Consider the following 24227-nt stretch of genomic DNA (forward strand, 5'->3'; position numbering starts at 1 on the left):
CTCACCGGTTACAGCAATGGAAAAGAGAACTAATTGTCTGAAATTATTGAAGAAATTCTCTCGAAATAATTAAGTTCCTTGGGAGACGATCACTTGCTTACGATTTCAGGTGACTCCGGTTGATGACAAATTCCGCTTCATCTCCCTTCTCTTAAATTTCTCCAAAAATTAATTCTAGGAAAGACATCGTTGACATATCTCGTGGTAAAAAAACATTCAGAACAATAATGGACAACAAATAACAAACCAAGAAATAGTCGGTTGTAGCTTAGAACTTGCATATGTCTTGGTGGGGTTTGATTTGAATACTTCAAACTTGAGTTCAATTTCAAACTCAGCCTTAAACCTAAAATTGGAATCAAGATGAACCCAAATTTTTTAACTTAGATTTAGCTCAAACTAACTTATATTTAAAATTTTACATAAAATATATGTCAAATAAACTACACATAAAATTATATAAAATTTTTACTTAAAACTGGGTATAACTTATGCATATAATTGTATATAAATACTGTACATAAACCCTACATAAAATTGTTTATATACTTTGCATAAAATTGTTCATAAACACTGTATAATATTATGTATAATTTTATTCAATAATCAAACGCAAAAAATAAAATAAAATATTAATATCAAATTTACAATCACTCAAACAAAAACTATAAATCTAGTATAAATTTATAAACTTTAGCTCTTTATCTTTGTGCTAGAAAACAATATGCTAAGTCTCTGTTTGCATGAGCAAAATCTCCACTTATGACAAAAATAACAAAATAAAACCTATTATTGTTTGATAAAAAAAAACTTCCACTAATAATTACTTAATTTAAAAATATATATTAAAAATTACCAAGATGAGCAAAATATGAAAAATCAAGTAACTGGTAGCATTATCTCTATAGGCTCCTTTTTAAGCCGCAATCATCAAACAAAATTTTAATAAATAAAACTAAAAAATTCACTAAAATATAAAAATAAATAATTATTCAATAGTAGTTCATCTTTTGATTTTTCTTGATGCCGTGAAGAGCTCGAACCCAATCACTGCCACAAATCAAAGCTTGAACTGTATTTGGTACCAAGGAAGCGTGATATGGGTCAATTAATCTACCACTTCCATCAACGAGTGATATTTATCTGATGGAAATATATACATGTCAAGAGGTGTACGAGTAATTTAAAGGTCATTTTCATAATTTCACAAGAAAAATAATTATCTAATTAGTTTTGCCAAAGTAATTCCCCAAAAAATAAATATGGTAGAATTACAAAACCCTAATGAATGAAAACACATTATTGCAATAGATCATAATCATGGATAGCACAAACAAAGAGATCCCAAATAGAAATTCAATGGAACCGAAAACTCGGCTAGAGATATTGCTCTGATTCCAAATGATAGCAATATATCATCATGAATTTCAATAAATTTGAAAGCGGAAGCCCAAAAACACATACCTCCAACTATAGTAAACAAAATCCATTTGTGAGAAAATACAAACACCAAAATTGTAGGAAAGAATTGAGAAATCCTTGTCTAGTCTATCCAATAATTTAATCCATGTAATTGATGGAGATATCAGACTTTCTTAGTAGACCAGAGATACTCTTTTTCTTTGTGAAATTTTCCACATATGTATTTTCGAAAACCTTTTTCCCATAAAAAGAGGATGAGTTATAACTGATGGGTAATTACATAACTATCCCAACATCTAAGGGAAAACTAACTTAACTGTTTTTAAATATTAAATAAATAATAATTTACCGAAATAAAAAAAAGTGACTAACATTCTCCCACTTGCCCCATTCAACACCTAATATGTACCAATTCAAATTGAAGTGAATTAAGCTAGATTGAATCCGATTCGGTCTCTTGACCAGTCTATGACTAAAGGGTTTATTTGGAACTGACAAAAAAATAAAATTAAAGAAAAAAAGGGAGAAAAAACTATTTTCTATTGCTTGGTAGCAGATAATCATTAAAAATAAATAAAATAAGAGAGGAAATCATTCTCTCTTATAAAATGATGGAATTTGGGGAGAAAATAAATAAATACAAACTTGAGAGAAAATATTAATCATCAAAATTTTTAAATATTATTATTTTTTCATTTTCCACACGTATCCAAACAAGATAAACAATATTTCTCTTCCATTTTCTTTCTCATTTTCTATGGACATCTGAACAAGAAAAAAAAACTCTTTTATTTTATTTTTTCTCTTTATCTTTGTATTTTTATCTCCGTTTTCTATGTTCCAAACACAACCTAAATCAATTTTAACATAAGCTCAACAACAAAGAAATTAAGAAGATCCATAAAATAGCATGTCATTAAACTTACACCAATAGTATTCTAATGTGCCTATTTGTATACTATAATTTATATTTTGTTTTTAAATAATTTATTATACTAACTTAAAGAATCGTTGTAGATACGTCATATTAATTGCATAAATTGTCGAAGTCATATCTTATTCTACATTAGGATGTAATAAGTTTTGAGTATTGCACTCTTGTTACTAAAAAGGTAATTTTAATCTCTTCGTCCTGTTCTTTTGTATTTAGGACGGGTGAACACCGGATCTTATATCTTATATCTCGGAAGTTACCCGTTTGCATCACCGTGATTAAAGGGAAGCTTCTGGAACTAGAATCGCGAAGGAAGACAAGACAAAGAACGCGTTTGCTGGAGAGTCGGAATTCTCTCTCGTGGTTCCTGATCTGGTATCTGTTTCTTTGAAGGTACTTTTCAGTTAAAAGTCCCCGTTGTCCATACTCTCCACATTTTGTTTTGTCGAACTTGCTAGGGTTTTGCCTGGACGCATCACTCTCGGTCGAAGCCATTTGTATGTTATTCCTTGTTACCGCCTGTAAACGTTTTATTGTTTATAGTGGATAAGTTCTAATTTTGTTTTCAGGTTTCCATGTGTCAAATCGACCTTTTGATTGGAATATCAGTTTGGTTTGATTCTTTCTTCTATAAACTAAAATGGATTCCGCTGAGAATTATTCTTTTTGAGATAATGAGTATTTTCTCTCCCGGAAAAGATTAATCTCAATACTAAACTGGAACACTTGTGACACTGTCTAGAGTAAGCTTACTATTTGTGTTCAAATATGACTTTGAGGAATCGACAGAAGGAGCATGGGATGCATTTTTTTTCTCTCCATTATATCTTTTAGTACGATCACGTTGATTCAATATTCAAATACCAAAATTTTAATGCTAAAATGGTCCAGAATCATCTTTGTAGCCCTGAACTTCAGATGTGTTCGACATTACTGCCTTTGTTTTTTTTTTTATTACAGTTTTTGCTTGTATGTCTTAATCTTTACTAATATATATGTGTTAGATTTCACAAAAAGAAAATGTTAGAGTTTTTCACAAACGAAGAGTCTTACCAAAATAACTTTCTTCTAAATATGTGGAGAAAACTACATTATCATTCTCTTTACCCTAAAGATGTCCCATTGTAATCAAATGATACTTGTGTTCTCTCAAGCGCCTCTCTTTTTCTCGGGCAGTAATCGCATCCTTTTTCGGAGCTATGGACAAAAAATTGAGTTGGTCAGTTATGATCCATAAGTTTTTGCATCTGGGATGAAGGGCTTTAGTTCACTCCAAAAGTGCCACGGCCACTTAGCTAAGGGAGCTTGAAACAGGAATTTCATCCTTTATATACCTAGGCCCAATTCTTCTTTAGCAAACAAACATCTTCTCATCCCACCAAATGGCTTTAAAATGTGTTGTAGGAGTCTCTCCAGGTGTCTCTTCATAGTTTCAATTCTTGCAAGCACACTAGAAGGAAAAGAGAGGAGGATCAGGAATTACCAACAAGGGTGGATTTTACGAGGGTGAGTTACCCTGTTTTTTATTGGAGCTTGCTTTTTCTTGTTGGCTACAGTTTTTTGAATTTTCCAGAATGGTGAACCAGAGAGTTTTGCAGGGCAATAGGAAATGAGAGAAAGACCAAGATAGGAGGAAGGAAATAGGGAGATTTGGCACCCAATTTTGTCATGTCTGCAAGAGTTTTAGGAATGGTGTCTTACCACATACTAGTGCATTTCCGCTGTTGGCATTTTTTCCTTGAAATAGTTTCACAGGCTTAACAAGACTTTTATGTAACTATGGTCTCATAGAAGCATATGGTGTTATTAGCATGCGGAAGGATATAAATATCTAGGTTAGGGCTATTAGAGGTGGGTGAAGCTATCTGATTGTTTTTCATTGAAATATAGCTTAAATATGCTTTCCAACAAGATGCAATGAAAAAGGGGATAGAGAACCACTTTGATGGTTTGTAAGACTGTTTTAATAGAAGCCACTAGTTGCACCCTTGACACAAATTAAAGAGGTTGAAGATATACACCTCTTGGCCTAAAAGCACAATCTTTGGCTAAAACCTTGTCAAGAATATAGCCAAGAGAATCACAATTGACTTTATTTGTCACTTTCTTCATGTCTAGTTTCACAACAACATGTTAGAGGTTTTTCTTTCCCTTTGTTTGAGGTCAACGAACTCTCAAGCATCTAGCACAAAATCTGTTATCTTGCTTTCCCTTATCAAATTTGCTCTTACTTGGGGCTAAAGACATTAGGATGGGAGGGACACAACTTTTGTTGGCCAACACCTTATTGTTTGAACATGAAACCTTGTTGATTGGTCTGAAGACAATAGTGTTGGATTGAGTCTGGTTCCATCCCAATATGACTAGCCACTTAGAGGTATATTGCTCAACCTTACAAACCGATAACACTTTTAGTACTTATAAACCAATAACACTTCTTAATACGTAAAAACCAATGACATTTCTTAGTACTTATCAATGTCCGACTATTTCCACTCAACACTCCTTCTTGCATCCAACCTTAATTATAATGGGTTTGAGATGTGGATAACACACACGAAGCACTAGGGATGGCTTCGAACCGAGCCGGCTTGCAAGCGGCTTGAGTTCGGCTCGGTTCGATTCGTTATCTATCGAGCTCGAGCTCTAAAATCGGCTCGTTTACCTTAACGAGCCGAGGTCAACCGAAGTCAGGTTCGGTTCGTCGGCTCGAGGTGAGTCGGTATCGGGTCGGGAGCGTGAGCGGGGGGGGAGGGGATTTTCCTCCCCTCGTCACCGTCGAGCCCCTCCTGTCAGCTATTGTCGTCGCTTGTACCGCCGTCGACAGCTGCTCGCCGGCCGCCTCTGTGGCCGTCCGTTCGATTTCTTCCTCTCCTCGCCGTTGCCTCTGTTTCCGTCGTCGCCGCTTCCGTCACCGCTGCTTCCGTTGCAACCGTCTTCCCCGACGACAAGTCCTCCCCGATGTTGTAACCCCCTTCCCTCCACGTCGTCTCGGCAGAAAACCTGAACCAGTAAGTTCAGGGGAGCCCGCGCGAAGATGATTTCTCAAGTGAGAGATCATAAAGTAAAAAAAAAAAAAAAAAAAAAAAAAAAAAACCTTTTTCCTTAAACTCTCCCTCCTCATAGCTCTTGAAAAAATTAAAAATACATTTTATAGAAATAAGTTTCTATGAACTATTAGTGTCTCATTTTTTTTAAAACATTTTTCTAATTGAAAATTCTTATTAAAAATCATATAATTTTCTAAGTAAGATTTTCCTACCAAGATGGGGTAGAAAACTGTATAGAAATTTTTTGAATAAGTATTTAACAGTTGATGCTATAATACTTTTAGCATGAAGCAATTTTCATTGTAATTTTGTGTTTGATATTTTATTTGATTAAAAAATTATCGATAAGTATAATAATATATTAGATTGATTATTAATTCTTATTTATTTCCCTAGAAGAGGCAATAAAAGGTCCATTAACTTTCCTAAGAAAATTTTAAAATATTTCTTGTAATTTTCTAATAAGTCACTAATACTAATAAGATTTTATTTAAAGGTTTTTTTGGAATATGTATCATAGGAAAAATATTTTTATTTTTTCCTAGAATATAAATTTTCATCTAGGGGCACTAAGGAGGCTATAGTAAATTTATGGTCACATTCAAAAATTACAAAACAAGCTAGACAAAAATTGGAGTAAAAAAGATTAATATTGGTGCATTTTAATCCATTATTGAAATTCAATCCTAAACCTCCCCTATCATTATTATTTTAAAATTTATGCATAATTTTATATATAATTTATTCGAAGTCACCCCTACGTGCGAGATCATAAACAAGGAAAAAAAAAAACTCTTTGTCCCTTCCTCATGGCTCTTGAAGAAATTGAAAAGATATTTTAGTAGAAATATGTTTCTAGAGACTATTAGTGGTTTTTTGAAAATATTTTTTTAATTATAAATTATTGGTTAAAAATCATATAATTTTCTAAGTAAGATTTTCTTGCCAAGATGGGCTAGAAAACCGTATAGAAAAAATTTGAATAAGTATCTGATAGTTGATGATATAATCCTTTTAGCATGAGGCAATTTTCGTTGCAATTTTGTGTTTGACATTTTATTTGATTAAAAATTTATCGATAAGTATAATAATATATTAGATTAATTATTAATTTTTATTTATTTCTTTAGAAAAGGTAATAAGAGGTCCATTTAACTTTCCTAAGAAAAATTTAAAATATTTCTTGTAATTTTCTAGTAAGTCTCTAATAGTAATAGGATTTTATTTAAAGGATTTATAGTTTTTATTTGGGTGATTGTAAATTGATAGTGATATTTCATTTAATTTTGTTGTGTTTGATTATTGTATGGAGTTTATTCATAATGTTATTCATTGTATGGAGTGTTTAGACTATTTTATGGAGTGTATGGAGTGTATAAAAAATTTCATGGAGTGTTTATGGAATGTATAGACAATTTTATGGAGTGTTTATAGAGTGTTTATGCAGTTATTATGTACATAGATTATGCCCAATTTTAAGTAGAGGTTATGCCGAATTTTATATAAGTATTATATACATAGATTATGCTCAATTTTAAGTAGAGGTCATACCCAATCTTATACATGTATTATATATATAGGTTATGCCCAATTTTATGTAGAGGTCATACCCAATTTTATGTAAAATATATGCATAATTTTATATACAATTTATTTTATATATATTTTTTGAATTTTTTAAAAATGTATCTTGAAGCTCGAGCTCGGTTAAAATTTTTGGGCTCGAGCTCGATAACAATTTTAGGCTCGAGACGAGGTTCGGCTCAAAATATTTAAATCAAGTTCAGCTCGAACATAGGTAGGTTCGGGTTCGGCTTAGCTCGATGCCACCCTTACGAAGCACATACTCAAAGAAGCACACTTAACGGAAAACAAACTAGGCCTATGTCCAATAAACATCTTGCTTTAGTACCATTGTTGGATTGAACCTGGTTTTATTCCTATATGAGTAGTCACTTAGGAAACCTAACCTTATAAGCCAATAACACTTCTTAAAATTTATTGGTGTGAAACAATTTCCACTCAATAATTGGGATTCTCATCTATTTCTTTCTTGGAGATCCTAACAACGAAGGAAGCTTTCCTAGCCTTATTGAGATAGTTTCTCGTGAAATTAAGAATAAAAAAAGGTGGAGACTTTTTTGTTGGTGAAGTCCAACTGAACCTTGTGAAATTCAAACGGACGTCCTTAGTGAAAGTGGCGCCCCATAACTTCATCAACTCATCATTGGTCCAAGAGTTGGAGCTCCAGGTGGTGCCTAGCAAACCTTTCAGAGTCACCCTGACTGATGGGTATTGTATTCAAGAGAAGGACTGTGCCCCAACCTCAAGATTGAAATTCAGGGACTAACAATCAATCAACACTTCTATCTTTTTTGCCATGGTGAGCGCTGAAGTAGTCTTGGGGGTGGCATTTCAACTCTTGGGTAATGTTTTTCTAAATTAGAGGAATCTCTCAAAGACATTCAAGATCAATGGAAGAAGGGTAAAGTTTCAAGTAGAGCTTGCTGTAGCCAAGGTAGAGGTGTCTCTGAAGTGATGATCTTAATTATGGAGTATGAGGGACAAGGGTGCCTATTAGAGTATCATGGGATTCTAGAGGTGGACGAGGTAATCACATAGGAGGTTTCCCTAGAGATTGCCGGACCGATCACTGAGTTCCCGCAAGTGTTTGAAACCCCAATAGGGCTACCACCAATTTGTTCATGTGACCATTCCATACCCTTAAAGGCATGCGAACGACCTTCAAGTATTGGGCCCTACCGATACCCATTCTATCAAAAGACTGAAATACAACGGATTATGAGGGAGATGTTGTGAGCTGAAATTATAAGACCAGTAGCAACCTCTTTTCTAGTCCAATGCTATTGGTTAAAAAAAAGATGGGGGATGGCATTTTTGTGTTGATTATAGGACACACAACAAGATTATAATAACCAACAAATTCCTATCCAAACCATCAAAGATCTCTTGGATGAATTGGGGGGACGCCAAGGTGTTTACCAATTTGGACCTGACATCAGGGTATCACCAAATCAGGGTCAATGAAGAGGACATGAGTAGACAGCTTTCAAAACTCACTATGGGCATTATGAGTTCTTGGTGAGGCTATTTGGCTTCACTAATGCCCCCTCAATGTTCCAAGTGTTGATGAATCGGATTTTGCAGCTACACTTGTGTAAGTTCATCCTAGTTTTCTTTGATGACATTCTGATTTACAGTTTTGATTTTGTTGCCCACTTAGTCTAGTTGAGGTTAACCCTCCAAATACTTGGAGCTAATCACCTAGTTATTAACTGCAAGAAGTGCTTTTTTTGCAAGCAACAGTTAGAATACCTGGGACATTTAATTTCTGACCAGGGTGTCTTGGTTGACCCTTCCAAGGTCGAGGGAATGCTCAAGTGGGGAGCTCCTGACGCTGTAAAACGGCTCCATGGATACCTTGGGCTTACTAGTTATTATTGTCGATTTGTGGATGGTTATGGTAAGATTGCAGAACCCTCACAAGGTTACTCAAGAAAGAAGAAGCCTTCCGATGGGATGAGGAGGCTCATACAACATTTGATAGATTGACTAAGTACAACCATTTTCTACTCCTCAGCTTTTCATACATTGCAAAGCAAATAGCTGACTTGTTTGTCAATGAAATCATACAGTTACATGGGTTTCCACGGTCTATTGGGTCCGATAGGGACCAGGTGTTATTAGCTATTTCTGGAAATAATTTTTCAAGTACTCAACTCCGAATGAGCTCCACATATCTTCCTCAAACAGATGAACAAACCAAAGTAGTGAACCAATGTTTAGTGACCTATCTATGTTGTTTTGTGGGAGAACATCCTAAGCCTTGGTCCAAATGGACCCCTTGGGCTGAGTTTTGGTAGTGGGGATGACACACCATTCAGGGCTCTATACAGAAGGGACCCACCTTCCTTTTTCATGTATTCTGATTCCACATCTGGTGGATGAAGTCGATCAGCAGCTACAGGAACGAGATAAAAATTCTGCTGGAACTTAAAGCCAATTTAGACAAGGCTCAATCAAGAACGAAGAACTATGCTGATGGCAAACGCTGAGAGGTTCAATTTCAGAATGGTGACTTAGTCTATTTGAAACTACAGCCCTATCGCTGAAGTCTTTGACTCACAAACCGAATGAAAAACTTAGTCCTAGATTATGTGGACCCTACCCTATAAGGTGCTGGAAAAGATCGGAGTAGCTTACCGGCTGGACCTATCAGCATACTCCAGAATCCACCCGGTCTTCAACTTGAGCCAGCTAAAAAATCAGCAAATGCCCCACTTTCTTGCGAGCCATTGCCATCATGTTTAACAGATGATTTGATATTCTCTGTTCAGCCCATACAAATCCTCAGTACTCAACAACTTCCTGGTAGGAACTTCGAGGTATTGGTCCAGTAGAAGGACCTTCCAGATTTTGAAGCAACATGGAAACTTATGACACTATCCAATCTCAATTTCCTTCCTTCCACCTTGAGGATAAGGTGGCACTGAAAAGGGGGCGGGGGTAGACCTAACTCAAGTCTACAGCAGGAGAGGTAGAAAAGGAAACAAAGTTGGAGAAAGTAGGAAAGGGGTTCAAGAGCCCATTGAGGAAGCTCCACCTGGCATCACCAGTACTATCCTCTAAGAGACAGTTAGTTATGGGCAGAGAACAAAGAGAATAAGAGACGTGAGGGATGGGGAGGATGACAAGAAGGACATCTGGGAGGTTTTAGAACCTTGAAGTCTGGTGAGGCACTGAAGATCGGAAGATGGTGGGAGGAAGGAGGTCCGCTGGAGTTCTAGGAGCTATCAGCCAACTTAAATTTTGTTCGTGGTGCCAACATAGTCCAAGAGGATCTGGCAGTGGAGTAGGTTGGGGAGGTACACCCAGTGGCATTTGGAAATTTCTCTAACTACTCTGTGGTGGAGAGGAATCTATCTAACTTTTACATAATTTGGTTTGGAGGGGGGAGTGATTATTAGTCCTTGTAAAAGTACCCCTACAAAAGAAATATCTTGAAGAAGGCAGCATGCTCCGATGAAGTCAGCAAAACCTGTCATTACTGAATTTTGTGGCCTTCCAATCGTCCACAATGAGCCAAGAACTAGGCCACCTCACTATCATTTCCTGAAGTTAATCCCAGAACCTGTGTTGAGCTGCTGCTCCGTGTGCTCTTAAACCCTGCAATCAGGCAAGTGAGCCGTCAGACTTATCTTTAAATGTGATCCAGTGAGAGTGAAGGTCATTAGAGGAGTAGAGAAGCTCTGCAGGTCATCATCTGTTATTACCAAAGACCACAGCACTGCCAGATGCAGTGATACTCAATTATTAACCTACAAGTCCTAAAGCAGGGTCCTTTGGCTTAATGGTCTCATTGGGGGAGGGTTGCTATTATGATATCTTGGTTTCAAGTCTCACTATGGCAAAGGGTTTCTTCTTTGCCAGCGACTTAACAACTTGGGGGATAGAAATACAAATAACAGCAACTAAAGGCTAGCTAACAAACTGAAAGCAAACAATGATGAAAATAAGATTTGAATGATGAACCAACAAAAGAGATCTGAGGCAAATGGTAAGCTCCATGAGGGTGGTTTCTTCCCTTGCTAAGGAGTCAGCAGCCCCTTTTGCAAATCTCGGAGTTTGGGCCCAAGTAATGGAGAGGTGTTGGGCAATGTTCAGGATCTCCTTGAATTGATTCCATTCTTGCACTATGAGATAACAAACAAAGAATCCCCTTCAATTATGAGAGGGAGGAGTTGGCAACAATCTCAAGCGATACGGATACCATTAAGGAGAGCGTGGTTTTCGGCTGAGAGAGTCAGAGTTTTCAAGTGGCCCAACATGGGATGAGAGGGTGTTACCAAATTTATCTCTGAAAACTCCTCCAAAGCCTGCAAGGCCTGGGTTTCCTTTTGCACTACCATCAAAGTTGGCTTGAAGGAGCCAGTTGGAGGACAGGTCCATTTAACAATTGTCACACGCTTAGGATGACTCATGACAGCGACCAGGGACCAATTCTCCTTGACAAAGGAGCCAGATAATTGAGCAAAATCCTTGTGACTTTGAATCCAAACCAGAGAGCTGCAAATAATTGTTCAGTAACCTGGATAGAAGTCTCCTATTTCCCATTGAACGCCCTGCTATTCCTTTCAGACTAGATGGCCAAAGGGGTGGTTGCTGCACTTTTTTCTGTAGAAATTTCCCATAGTGATGGAGGGGCCAGAAGGCACATTGAATTAGGAAATCAATGAACCAAGGTAAACAGAGACTGGTGTGGAATAGCGGGAAAATTGAATACCAGATTTGGGAGGAGAAGGGGCAGGAAAGCAAGAGGCGATCAACAGTTTCAAGAGTGTTCATTTCAAAAAAAAAAAAAAAAAAAACAGTTTCAAGAGTGTCACCACAGATCCTACAGCTGGTATTGATAATCAACACACCTCTGCTCATCAGGCTGTCACAGGTGAGGATCTTGTTCTTAAAGGCACACCAACCAAAAAACAGAACTTCAGGAGGCCCCAAAAACTTCCAAGCTAGTCATACTGCAGGATTTGGATGCAGAGATCCAGCTACACCGTGCCTGTGAAATGAGGCAGTAGTGAATGAGCCATTTGGTTCCCATTTCCAGATGTCAAGATCATCTCCAAAGTTCTTCTCAGGTACTGAGTCCATCCTGAATACCCTGTAACCTACTGACATTTAGGGCTTCAGTATCTCAGAGGTTATTTCTTAGTCTAAGGTCCCAGTTTTCATTAAAACTAGCATGAGTGTTGAAAAATATGTAAGGGGTATTCTGGTCATGTACCTTCTTTGTATTATCTCTGTAAAGTAGGAAAGTACTGCATGTGGTAGTTTGGTGGTTCAATTTTCAACTTTTTATGATGTATAATTAGGAAGTTATGGTGAGTTTAGTATAGAGAGGTAGTTCTGTCATTGTACTTTAGTTTTATTTAAGTGAATATTTAAGCGACTTAGAGGTCAATTTCCAGACCTCTAATGTGTGCTGCAGACAACACAACTTTCTTCCCTCCCTCGTGCTTTCTTCTCTTCCTCTCATCTCTGTTTCTCCTCTCAATTTCTAACTTTTCATTGAACAAGCTTCATGCCTTTACACTGGGTAGGGTGAATAGCTCTGAAAATTTAAACAGCTGGCAGAGTCTCGCCGAAAAAAGCAAACAATAAAAAAGAGAGGAAAGCTTCATTTCATGAGTGATTCTTCATATTTGTGGGACAGACAGACATGCAAAAAATAATGTGCTCATATTGTTTATATTTACATAAAATTGATGAGATATATTAAGCTTTAGAATATAATTTAATATAAGTGGGCATAATAATTTTTTTGAATGTTGATTACACATATACACACATCCTTTACCCTCTTGGTGCTCCCTATGTGACCATTGAGCTAAAGGTCCAATACATAAGTCAGTAAGGTAATCAAAGTCAAAGTTTCTGTATAGCTGAAGAATTGGATTTCTTTCATTAGATGTACAAATGAATTTGAAGTTTATTCCAACCAAAGAATACCTTAAAAGAATGGGGGGTGTTACAAAACTGTCAATGTATTTATTACTTTTCATGAATTACGTGAAATTCAAAAGTACAAATAAGGACATGTTAAAAGTATTAAAATTTGGTGTATTTTATTAAGAACAAAGGGTATGACTAGAGAGAGGAGTTGCTGTTGTAGTTTTTCAGTGAGATGCTTCTTTTGTTCCAGCTAAAAATTCTCATGAAGGAGATCAAGTGCATTAGTGCATCTTATTTAAGTTACTTGGTAAAATGTTTCTCAATGTAAATCTGTTTTGTTAAAGTTGGCTGTGTATGAACTAGAAAGAACTACTTTATGTGAGAGTGGGTATTTTTTGTAACTTGTACTGTTGGATTTGTCTGTGGCTTCTCTCTTATCTTTTTTGTTTCAAAAACATAATGAGGAAGGAATACATTGGTAAACTTTTATTCAAGATGTGTTCCAAAACAACTTGATGTGAAGCATATAAGTTGTATTCTTTTAGGTGGCATAAGTTTTTTAATTTTAATTCATGTCTTTAGCCTATTTGTATCATATACAGGTCACCAGTGTTCAAGATGAGGGGCAGAAGCTACAGCTACAGTCCATCACCTCCTAGGAGCTATGGAAGAAGGGGTAGGAGTCCTAGCCCAAGAGGTCATGGTAGAGATCCTTCCACCAGCCTATTGGTTCGCAACCTTCGCCATGATTGTAGGTCTGTACTGAATGCTCTTTCCTCTGGAGTCGAGACCTGAACCTTTTCTTTTCATCCTTTTAATGGACACAGTTGCTTTACATAGAGCTATAAAGAAAGGAAAGACTGTTTTTCTCTTTGTATTGTCGTCAATTTATTTAGCACTACCATTTGGACGTGTTTCGACTGCAAAGGGGTTATTAGTGCATCCTATTACTGACTTATTGAAGCTATTTGATTACCCATTATATAATGGTTGTACTTTTTTTTCTTATAGCTCATTTTTTCTTGGACAATTATGTGTACAAAAGGCTGTAACATTTTAGGCTTTTATCTTTTTGGACTTACATGTGGATATTCTTGAGTATTTTTATCATATTATGTGTGGACTCCAGCAATAAACAAGTTTATGCATAATGTTCTCTAGATCAGAGAGCTGATGATGCTTTCTTCAGAATCGATCTGTTGGTTTTATTGGAATCAACATTCAAGAGCAACTGTCCTGTTGGCCTTCATAAGTTATTATGCATATTGATATTGAGTGTAGTTGTCCGGACCATGGATGGAGAGTTTATGGTAGCCTATACTCCCAATTTCAGTTCAACATCATGTGCATGATGAGAATTTATTTTTACAAGTTAGTGGTCATGCAAATCTTACCATGTCTTTCTTGAGGTAGTGTACAACCATCTGTTGTCATATGGGTCAAATTGGCCACTAAAGAATGTGAAAGAATTGCTTGTGTTCTAAGTCATACAACAATATCACTTCTTTTGTTTGGTTCACACACACTCGAAATGCAAGTAAGAGATTATAGAAATTCATATCCTGAATGTGTTATTCCCTTTTAAGGAAGAAAAACTTATATGTTTCCAGATGATAGAAATTCATTTGTATGTGGGTTGGTCAGCATGAGGGTTTCAATGAGGTCATCAGCTTTGTCAACTTGTTCTGATGTAACTGGTTAGTAGATGGTAGTGTTGCAGTCTTACTCTCTTTGTAAATTATTTCAGTAATTATAAGAGATTTCCAAGGAGAATGAAGTGGTGCAATCTGAAACATGGATGTAGAAAGCTGGGTAAGGATGGTACATGGTGACAGAAAATAGGTGAATCAAACAAAACTAAGAAGAAAAGAAAGTGGGTTAAAGAGAGAAGATAGGAGTTATACTAAATAGATGGGCACTGACCTACTTGTTCTTCTCTATTTTAGATGGATCAGTCTGCTTGAAATTATAGCATACGGACACTAAACGATAACCCAGAGGAAATGCTATTAAAAACAAATAGAGAAAATACTATCCGGTCTTGATAGGAAATCTAGTTAAAGTGGTATCAAAAGATACTCTTACTAACATGAATGATGAAATCAAATAAACTACTTTAAATTAGCACTTGGAGCCCTATGAGAGGAATTGAAATTTAAGATCCAGAAGAAAGATGGTAACTTTTAATTACTGCCAGAATTCTACGTGGCGTAATGTTAGAACTAGTGTATTTAAAAAGTAAAGACAGATTTATGAGACTTTCAATCCTAAATACTACCCTTGTGATGGGTAAAAATAAGTTTGCATCTGTTCTCCAGCATTTGTGCATGTGAAAAGCATTTGTGAAATACAGTCATACCTATTTTACTTACATTAATGAATTTAGCCGTGACAAGCATTCTAAATACAGACATACCTATTTTACTTCCATTAATGAATTTTCTTTTTTCTTTTAATTTATTATTGTTCTGTTGGACTTGCATTGTAAAAAAATATCATTGTTTTACTCTGGGGTGCCTTGAATTGCTTGACTTTATCTTAGCAGGGCTAGCTTTTTTCTTTGCAACCTAGCTTTGACTCCAGTAGTTTTCCATGGTTTCCTCAATAGAGAAACTTCTTTTTGTATTTTCGTTACCACATCACACAAGGGTTATAATCTGTAAGACAAATCCTCAAGGTTCCATGAGATTGGATAGCTTTGTGCTAAAATCTTCATATGATAGTCAACACTATGCTACTATTGTTACTTGGTATTTCATCCTGTTTTTGTGGCTGCCCTGTTTAGTTGGATTAATTTGCATAAAGTACCTGGAAATGTTGGTAGCTAGTGTACCGAATCTGATTTTCATTTCCTTTTGTTTAAGTATTCTTTCTGGCATGGACGTCATCTGACCAATCTTGATGGTTTACATAATCACAGGGTGGAGGATCTTCGGAGGCCATTTGGTCAATTTGGTCCTCTTAAAGATGTCTATTTGCCCAGGGATTATTACACGAGGTAAGCATTATCTTCTGGACAGTCCATTTGGAACTATTCCATTTGATGAAAACAGGAATTCCCTCTTAGCCTTATGAAACAACTTTGTATTTACCATGACATGTTCTGCATCTGTACTATTTTGTCTACTTAAATTTTAGAATTAAGAAGATCGCTAAAGGCTCAATAGTGAGACATATTCTTCTTTATCTACCTTTCTTATTGAAAATTGGATGTTTTGTTGAAGTTGTTGAGATTTAACAGTGAAAGTAAAGTTTTGAAGACGTCAATCAAATCTTAAGAGTTCTCTTGAAGAGGATGTTAGTGTTTATGAAGATAGTGGCTGGTGAGAATGGAAGAGAGATTGAGAGTTTGAAGTAGTACATTGTGAAGATATTGAAGTCTTGAAGAATTTGAAGTCATCTTTAAACTCTGAAGTGGTCAAGGTCGTCGGCCTTTGTGCTTGCCCTTAAGTGAAGTACCAAAACAGTTCTGCTTCTGACTCTCCTATACTTTTTCATCATTATTTTCTCTGCAGTCTTGTGGTTAGTGATATATCTTTTATTTTCAGTGTGTCCAGCTAGTCTGATGGATAAAACTGTTTTGTTGCAGAGAACCACGTGGATTTGGTTTTGTCCAGTATGTGGATCCTGCTGATGCTGCTGAAGCAAAATATCAAATGGATGGGCAAATTCTTCTAGGACGGGAACTTACTGTTGTGTTTGCAGAGGAAAATAGAAAGAAGCCAGCAGACATGAGAGCCAGAGACCGTGTGAGGTGCGTGTTTATTTCTAGATTCCATATGTTTGGGATGACACTAAAAGGTGAAGATGGCCAGTTTTTGTTTTGCTGGAGGAATTTAGGCTGTTGTTCAGTAATCAAAGATTTCATTTCTCTTTCACCTGATCTTTCTGCTATTTCCGAGTCTTGGCAGGGGCCGAGCAGTGGCAATAGGAGATCTCCACGCACATCCAGGTCTCCTCCACCACGCTATAGGTCAAGGTCCCGGAGTCTCAGCTACTATTCTCCTTCACCTCGTAGGAAGCATTATTCGAGGTACAATTAATTTCTATTTGGTATGTTGCTCATAACTGGTTTTCAGCTTGCACAGTTTGGCTTTTGTTATTAATAAGTGTTTAGAAGGATTCAAACAAATTTTTTTATCTCTTTGACTGCATAGGTCGGTTTCACCTCGAGCAGAGTATGAGCGAGGGCTGTCTTATTCCTTATCTCCACCTTATAATGGATCCGGGAGTCGGAGCCTTGAGGAAGATTATGCGAGAAGAACCCACAGAGAAAGATCTGCATCTTTTAGTAACTAGGGAGGTTGTCTCTAATGATGATTGTGGAGTTGGTACTTGGTCTTGGGTGTTTAGACAGGATAGTCCTGCTCTGTTATGAATTAAGACTGGATGATAGTTTCTATAACCCCCCCTGTAAGCCACGGGTTGTCTCCAGTAGATGGTGAAAAAGAAGCAGGTTAACATGACTGAGCCGTGTAGATTAGGACTGGTGTTGACGAGTAGCAACCCTACTTAAAATACTGCCCATTCTGAAGTTGCTCAGCTTCAACATCTCCAACTCATGTTGCAGCTTTTGTTGAATCTAGGTATAAATAACTAGAAATTGAGGCGAGAGTTGGTAAATTAATTGCATTTAATCATTTAATCTTTTCACATTGTATTTTTTCTGCAGATGAAACTTGTAGCCTTTCCTTAGTTTTAGGTAATGTGAGCAAACGCGTTAAATTGCGATGGTCCTCTCTTTATGTGAATTTTTTAAGAAAGTCTACCGCCGCATTATTATCTTATGATGAGGCGGTTATACCCAATGGCCAGCTTCTTGGACCAAGACAGTGGACCACCAAACGGGTTGACTTGATGCATGATACAGTCACTTCGCATCCGGGGTTTAAGGTGGATTTTTGTACAGATCAATGGCAAGATTTGTGCTTTATTCCTTTCCGAAAAAAATAATATTTTTTCTGATTCTTTCATTCTCGCAGGCTTACTTGAGTTGACGGCAAGAAGTCACTGAAAATAATTCTTATTCTCCGTTCTTACTGTTGTCGTCGGACGTCTCTCTGTTGTTTACACTTGTGATATGTATCAAGCTAAAATCTTTCAATTCTATGAGAGTTGAAATGGTTTAGCTAGGAAAACAAAGAAATTGAGTCGACTTCTACGAATATAAGTGTGTGCAATTATTTTTTCAATTTCGAAATTTCATGACATATCTCTTATTTGATCTTGGGTGAAACATTGGATTTTCCTATTGAGGAAAATGTGGAACATAGGCTTGATTAACGGAGAGCTTGACGACGCGCCGGAGGAGCCAGTCGCAGGCAAGACCAATAGTGAAAGGAAGTTGAGGATCCTGTTTGCCAAATTGCCTGCCGGCTGCCAGATATGGGTTGGCTCGGAGCCAATCGATTAACCCAATTTGAGAATAAATGGATTAAACGTTTAGTTACCTGTAAGTAATTTGTTGATTAATCAGATCTGAATCGCACCCATTTCCTTCTTATAATTGAGACGCTTTTGGCGGGAAAGGGTGAAAGCGTGTCCAAAAAGGAAAAAGGCAATCGCAAAAGGACATTCTCCCTAAATGAAAGCTCCCTTTGAAACGAGATGACTTTTCATGTCACAGCTCCGGTTCTTCTCGCTGGATACCATTCTCCCTTGCCTGTTGTAAATTTGTCTCGACGTGTGACTCGTGGCCCACATTTTAATGTCTTCGTCAGTCTGTCCTTTGCTCGCCTGGAATGGACGTGTGATTTACGAACATAATCCTGTGTTATATTTCCTCCAAGAATCGCACAGTGTCACGTGGCATTCACGTGTCAGATATCAACGAAGAAGGCGCCACGAGTGAAATGAAAACATCAGCCTTCCTTCATTTCGTGGCGGATGCTTCGGGCAAGAAAAGGCGAATCTTCCAGAAAAAAAAAAAAAAATCGTTTTTTAAGCTCTTTATAGAGGAAAAAGAAGTCCTTTCACCGGACCTAGTATCCAACCAATGGTTACAGCCGGCGGTGATTACATCAGCTCTTCAAAGGATTGTTTCTTCTAAACTAACCCATCGATTTCGAAGAAAAACAAAAGTCTGACCGCTTTCAGCGAAGCCTCAAACGTCCTGCAGGAGTTCTGGTTAGTGTCTAGAGAAGAGAGTCGCCACTCGCCAGGCCGGCCCTCCCCCTGCTTTTGCTTTTTACAGAACATTTTTTAAAAGACATTCAAGGCTCCAAGCCTCTGTTCCTTCCACACTTGAACAGCTTCGCTTTTTCTTAGGTTCTACGACATTTCCAGATTTCCCATCTACTTAATACTCTCAACCACTATTATGGGTCTTTGAAGGGTTTTTTTGGAGCTTGGTTGTCTCTGTCTTTGCCGCCTCGGAAAGTTTGTCTGGCGCTTTTGCTGTCATTTACTTATTTTTCTTCTTTCCTGCGTTTTGGGTATGTTTCCTTAGATGGACTCTTTTTGTATTTGCTGTCTTTTTGGTGGGTGTTTGTTGTTTTGGTTCTTTGTTGATTGGAGTTTGTGTGCCGTCAGTTCGTCTGTGAGAAATAAAAAGGGACGCTTGAGTTTCTCTCTATAGCTTTTGATCGTAAGCCTTTGCCTGCGATTTTGTTGTTTGATGCGAAGGTGGAAAAGCGGTGACTCCGGTGAGTGTCTTATGTTCGCTAGATCTGTTTTACATGTTTGTGAATAGCTATGCTACTGAATCTTATCTTCCAAACTTCTTAACTTCGTGTCTTGATAAAATTTTACACCCGAAATCAATAGTTTCTGATATTGGAAATCCGCGTTATCTTTATGTGGGATGCTTAGTATGAATTTTGCGTGAGCAATGGGAAAATATAAAGCATTTTGTGGATGAGGGACTTGATGAGAAAATAAAGGGATGTTAAAATCTTTGCAGCAGAGCTTAAATTAAAACACTGTGAACTTTTGCCTTCGCAGAAAAACAAAACTAAATTGTAAATATGAAACGAAATTCTGAGCAGCTCTTTCTATATGTTATGAGTGATCCATGTGTACGCTCTGCCCAGGGGAGTAAGGGGAAAAGGGATAAGATGTATTTGTTTCGTTATCTTCTGTGCATCATTTGTTCTTTAGAAGGGTTGGTGAACTGGCATGTCTCGGTGCAACATAATGCTGCATGTGAAACTCACTCTGTTGAAATCAGAAAATTGGGTTGGCAGTCTTTCCTGTGCTGGGAAAATTAGTCGAATTAATCCAATTTGTTTAAATTTAAATGTCATGTCCAGGTTGTAGTATTTTCAACCACATTGCCTGACATGCTTTGATGTACTAATTTTTTCCCATGACAAATATGGTAGGTTATGTTATGCTTGGCATGGTTTTCACTTTCCTGCGATCGTAGAACTTAAAGCTCTGATATACGGTGTTGACTGTGTTTTCCTCTAAACTGCTAATAAATGCTTCTGGTGCAGAGAGTATCTTTAGGTGTGAAGGCATTGCCTGGAGTTGCTTGGAGGCCTGATGTCTCCTGGAAAATGGCGAAGCAACATTATCTTTATAATGATTTTCTTGTTCTCAAATGTGTCTGGTAACCATCTTTTCTCTTCTATGTTAGATTTCTGCTTGTCCCTCAATTTCTTGCCATTGTCATACTCCATTTTGTGTTTTGCTTAAAACAGTATTCCTATTTCTGTAGGTGCATTTGTTGGAATGAACATTGGCACTGACATGTCTAATTCGCCTCCAGCCACAGATGTGGTGAAGATCCTGAAAACGCTAAATATCACTCATGTTCGTCTATTTGATGCAGACCACCGTATGCTAAATGCTCTTGCAAGTACAGGAATTGAGGTTATGGTGGGTATCCCTAACGACGAGCTTCTAGGCATTGGACAGTCGCAAGCAAAAGCTGCCGAGTGGGTCAACCAGAATGTTGGGACTTTCTTGCCTGCTACCAATATTACAGCCATTGCTGTAGGAAGCGAAGTCCTGACTTCTATCCCAAATGCTGCCCTTGTTCTTGTTCCTGCCATTAAAAATCTTCAGTCAGCTCTTCTGGCCTCTAACATTAATTATCACGTCAAAATCTCAACCCCACTAGGGATGGACATAATCCCAAAGCCTTTTCCACCTTCCACAGCAACCTTCAACTCTACATGGAATGACATCATGAAGCAGCTTCTTCAGTTCTTGAAAAATACTGATTCTTACCTTATGTTAAATGTCCACCCCTATTATGGATATGTGCAGGGAAATGGTATCTTCCCTATTGAGTATACTCTCTTCCGTCCGCTACCTTCTACTAAACAAATAGTGGATGCCAATACATTATTTCACTACAATAGCATGTTTGATGCCATGGTGGATGCGGCTTATTATTCCATCAAGGCTCTTAATTTTTCTGGTGTCCCAGTTTTAGTGACTGAAACAGGTTGGCCTTGGTCTGGTGGGGCCAATGAACCTGATGCTAATGAGGATAATGCTCAGGCATACAACAATAACCTCATACAGCGGGTGCTTAATGGGTCAGGTACTCCAAGCCAGCCCAATATTCCTATCAGCGCTTACATATATGAACTTTTCAATGAAGATCTTCGTCCAGGGCCCATATCTGAGAAGAACTGGGGGGTGTTCTTTACAAATGGATCTGCAGTGTATTCGTTTAGCCTCAGTAATAGAGTAAGCCAAATCGGTGGGAACTCATCGACTGGCGTTGGAGTTTTTTGTGTGGCTAATGGTAATACCTCATCTGATGCATTATTGGCGGGTTTGAATTGGGCTTGTGGGCTTGGGAATGCAAACTGCAGTGCGATTCAAGATGGTCAGCCATGTTATGATCCAAACACTGTTGACAACCATGCTTCCTATGCTTATAATGACTACTACCACAGAACAGTGGCAACTGGTGGGACCTGCGATTTTGGTGGCACCGCAATGATTACCTCAAATGATCCTAGTAAGTCCTAAATCATTGAATGCTTATTTGCATTTTGCTCTTGGAATGTTTTGATTACTCGTAGATATACCCTTTAAGACCATAGCCACCAAGATGAGTTTCCGGATATGAGGTCTTGGGCTCAAATCTATTGGGGATGGGGTAATTTCAGGGTGTGTATACATGACGTATATTCAAAAATATATTCTGATTCACTTAGATTGAAATTTGCATCAGAGTGTTGAATAAGCAAGCTGCCAAGTTCAGGTTTTGATCTCGTTTCGTAATAATATTGTCAAAGTAGAGTTGCCTGGTGGTTTTATTAAAAAAATGAGTAGCTTATTGGCATGAAAATAATTCCTCGTTTTGAGCCTCACATATGAACCTGATGAGATGTTCTTGCCTGTCAAAACAAAGAACTCCATTTGCTTGAGTATTTTAACTAAATAAGATATTCTGATGTTCTTGTGTGAGTTAAGACTTCGTACTGGATGGGACAGTCTCACCTTAGAGAATATACTGGAAATGATCATAGTCTTAACCCTTGCAGGGAAGATGCTGGAAGCTAACTTTTTGGAATTTCATGTAGGTACTGAGGATAAAAAATGAGAGCTTATATGATTGAGCTTGCTATATCTTCATTATGTATAATTATTACGTTTTGTAGTTTTCTCTTACATTACATAAGGCACCTCTCTTATTTTGTATTGAATGGTCTCAATGTTTGTCGCTCAGCCAATTGTCTTGCTGATAAGCTTGGGAAAGAGGGGGTGAGCCTTTCAACATCTTCTTGTGAATGTTGCCTCACACTGCTAGCTCCTTGTTCGGTTTCGTTTTTCTCAACAAGTGCTTATCACCTTAAAAAAAGAATTACATTAGGCACCCAAGGGCTTTCATGTTAAAATAGAATTAAGCAACATGCAAAATGCTGACAAATTAAGCAGAACTCCCTTAGGTGCCTAATGTAATTTTATAAGAAAGAATTTGATGAGCATACACCATTTGTTTTGTACCAGTTTTGGTGGTCAAGAAAAAAAAAGTTGCATGGATCTTTGTGATATTTTAATTATTTTTATCAGATTTTTATACTCATTGTTGTGATTTCCATTTCAGGTTACGGGTCTTGCATTTTTTCTGGGAGGTTAGTGTTTTCTTTAAAATATCCAATATTTCCAAGACAAATCTTTATTCACAGGTTCATATATGTTATGATGTAGCCACTTACTAAGACCGTTGGCTGCACTAATAAAGTATACTGTCAAGCAAGATACCGACTCTTATGATGCAAATTCTTTAATTTCTTCTCCATGCAATGCTTCTCCATGATCAGATTTGCGGACACATTGCTCCTGTAAATGGGACCCATTTACTTGGGGTGAATGGGTTCATTTTCAGGGCCAATTTTGGTATTCTGCTTCAGAGGCATGCACATTTCTGTTTCAATTGATCCTAACCCCTTCTTTTCTCATCTTCTTCTAAAACTAATTATCTATATGCTTCTGACAGCTTGAAGTCGAACACAAGTAGTGGTGGTTCAACTGATCCACTGGCCCCTTCAGACAGTTTTCCCAATGGGGCTTCAGCCACCAAACTTTGTAAATTTCTGATTCTGAGTCTGATTCCAGCCATGAGTCTCTCTCTTTTATAGTGGAAGGGCAGATACAATTTTGCACTGAACAGCAGTTGGAATACGGCTGAGAATGCCGCGGTGTAGAGAATTTATTGAGTCGCTTGAGATAGCCAATCGTGTAACTTTGGTTGAATGGTGGTTTTGTTTTGTTTTACTAGCATTCTTATCTGTAACCTTTCTTCTTGAGCAGTAGATGTGTCTAGTCTTGAAGTATACATGTAAGCCAGAGTAACAGACATTGTCAATGGGTTGATTGTTTGAGTTTATAAATTGAGAATAGAGTTTCTTATGCTTATATTCAGTTCATCAAAACTCAATCGATGTTAACAATTTTCTTATGTTTAGATGATCGCTCTTGGGTTTTATTTTTTAATTTTTAATATTTGGTATTAGAGCGAGACGATCAGGGGCCACCTTTTGCTTAGTTTCAAAATCTAAACTCTCTTGTAATGCTGTTCCGAAACTATGAACTATATAAATTTCTTAGTTTAGGTAAAATTTATTTTATGATATGCTTAGTTTAAGGTAAGCTATTAGAAATCTAATAAAACCAAGCACTTACCTAATTATGGGTTTCCTAGAGATTTTGGGTGATTGGGAGATGGAGTCTTGTTACAAGATGAGTTTTTTTTTTTTTTTTTTAGAAAAGTTTAGTTGCTTAAGTTTTGGAGTTTAGTATCAATTAGACTGTGAAACATGTATGCCTTTTTGGAGCGTTGTAGTTGTACAACATGAGAAGTAGGGTGGCATCGAGCCGAGTCGAGTCCGAACCTGCTTATGTTCGAGTCGAGCTTGATTTAAATATTTCGAGCCAAG

At 37.3% G+C, this 24227-nt stretch overlaps 2 protein-coding genes across 6 annotated transcripts; both read left to right on the forward strand.

Annotated features, from left to right (window-relative positions):
• Nucleotides 1–2611: 2611 nt before the first annotated feature.
• LOC137946002 (serine/arginine-rich SC35-like splicing factor SCL30A) lies at nt 2612–17343 on the forward strand. Of its 3 annotated transcripts, none has more exons than XM_068792138.1 (6): nt 2612–2749; nt 13485–13637; nt 15803–15880; nt 16472–16636; nt 16794–16915; nt 17040–17343. In XM_068792138.1, exons 2-6 carry the CDS (start codon nt 13501–13503, stop codon nt 17258–17260), a joined length of 723 nt encoding a protein of 240 aa, XP_068648239.1. In that variant the 5' UTR covers nt 2612–2749; nt 13485–13500; the 3' UTR covers nt 17261–17343. The 3 variants fall into 3 exon arrangements, with proteins under 3 accessions (XP_068648239.1, XP_068648241.1, XP_068648240.1); XM_068792140.1 differs by having other exon boundaries at nt 16794–16935; nt 17040–17161; XM_068792139.1 differs by lacking the exon at nt 2612–2749 and adding an exon at nt 11532–12068.
• A 1510-nt stretch (nt 17344–18853) lies between these two features.
• On the forward strand, nt 18854–23706 carry LOC137945263 (glucan endo-1,3-beta-glucosidase 4-like). 3 transcript variants are annotated; one of them, XM_068791064.1, is made up of 6 exons: nt 18859–19316; nt 19414–19526; nt 20319–20434; nt 20543–21802; nt 22895–22922; nt 23288–23706. In XM_068791064.1, exons 3-6 carry the CDS (start codon nt 20368–20370, stop codon nt 23427–23429), a joined length of 1497 nt encoding a protein of 498 aa, XP_068647165.1. In that variant the 5' UTR covers nt 18859–19316; nt 19414–19526; nt 20319–20367; the 3' UTR covers nt 23430–23706. The 3 variants fall into 3 exon arrangements, with proteins under 3 accessions (XP_068647166.1, XP_068647165.1, XP_068647164.1); XM_068791063.1 differs by having other exon boundaries at nt 18859–19526; XM_068791065.1 differs by lacking the exons at nt 22895–22922; nt 23288–23706 and adding an exon at nt 22517–22863 and having other exon boundaries at nt 18854–19526.
• Nucleotides 23707–24227: the final 521 nt, after the last annotated feature.

This window comes from Aristolochia californica, unplaced genomic scaffold, assembly GCF_029961685.1.
Source record: "Aristolochia californica isolate CCGP_79_NKW_82.1479 unplaced genomic scaffold, dmAriCali1.0.hap1 SCAF_12, whole genome shotgun sequence".
NCBI lineage: Eukaryota > Viridiplantae > Streptophyta > Magnoliopsida > Piperales > Aristolochiaceae > Aristolochia > Aristolochia californica.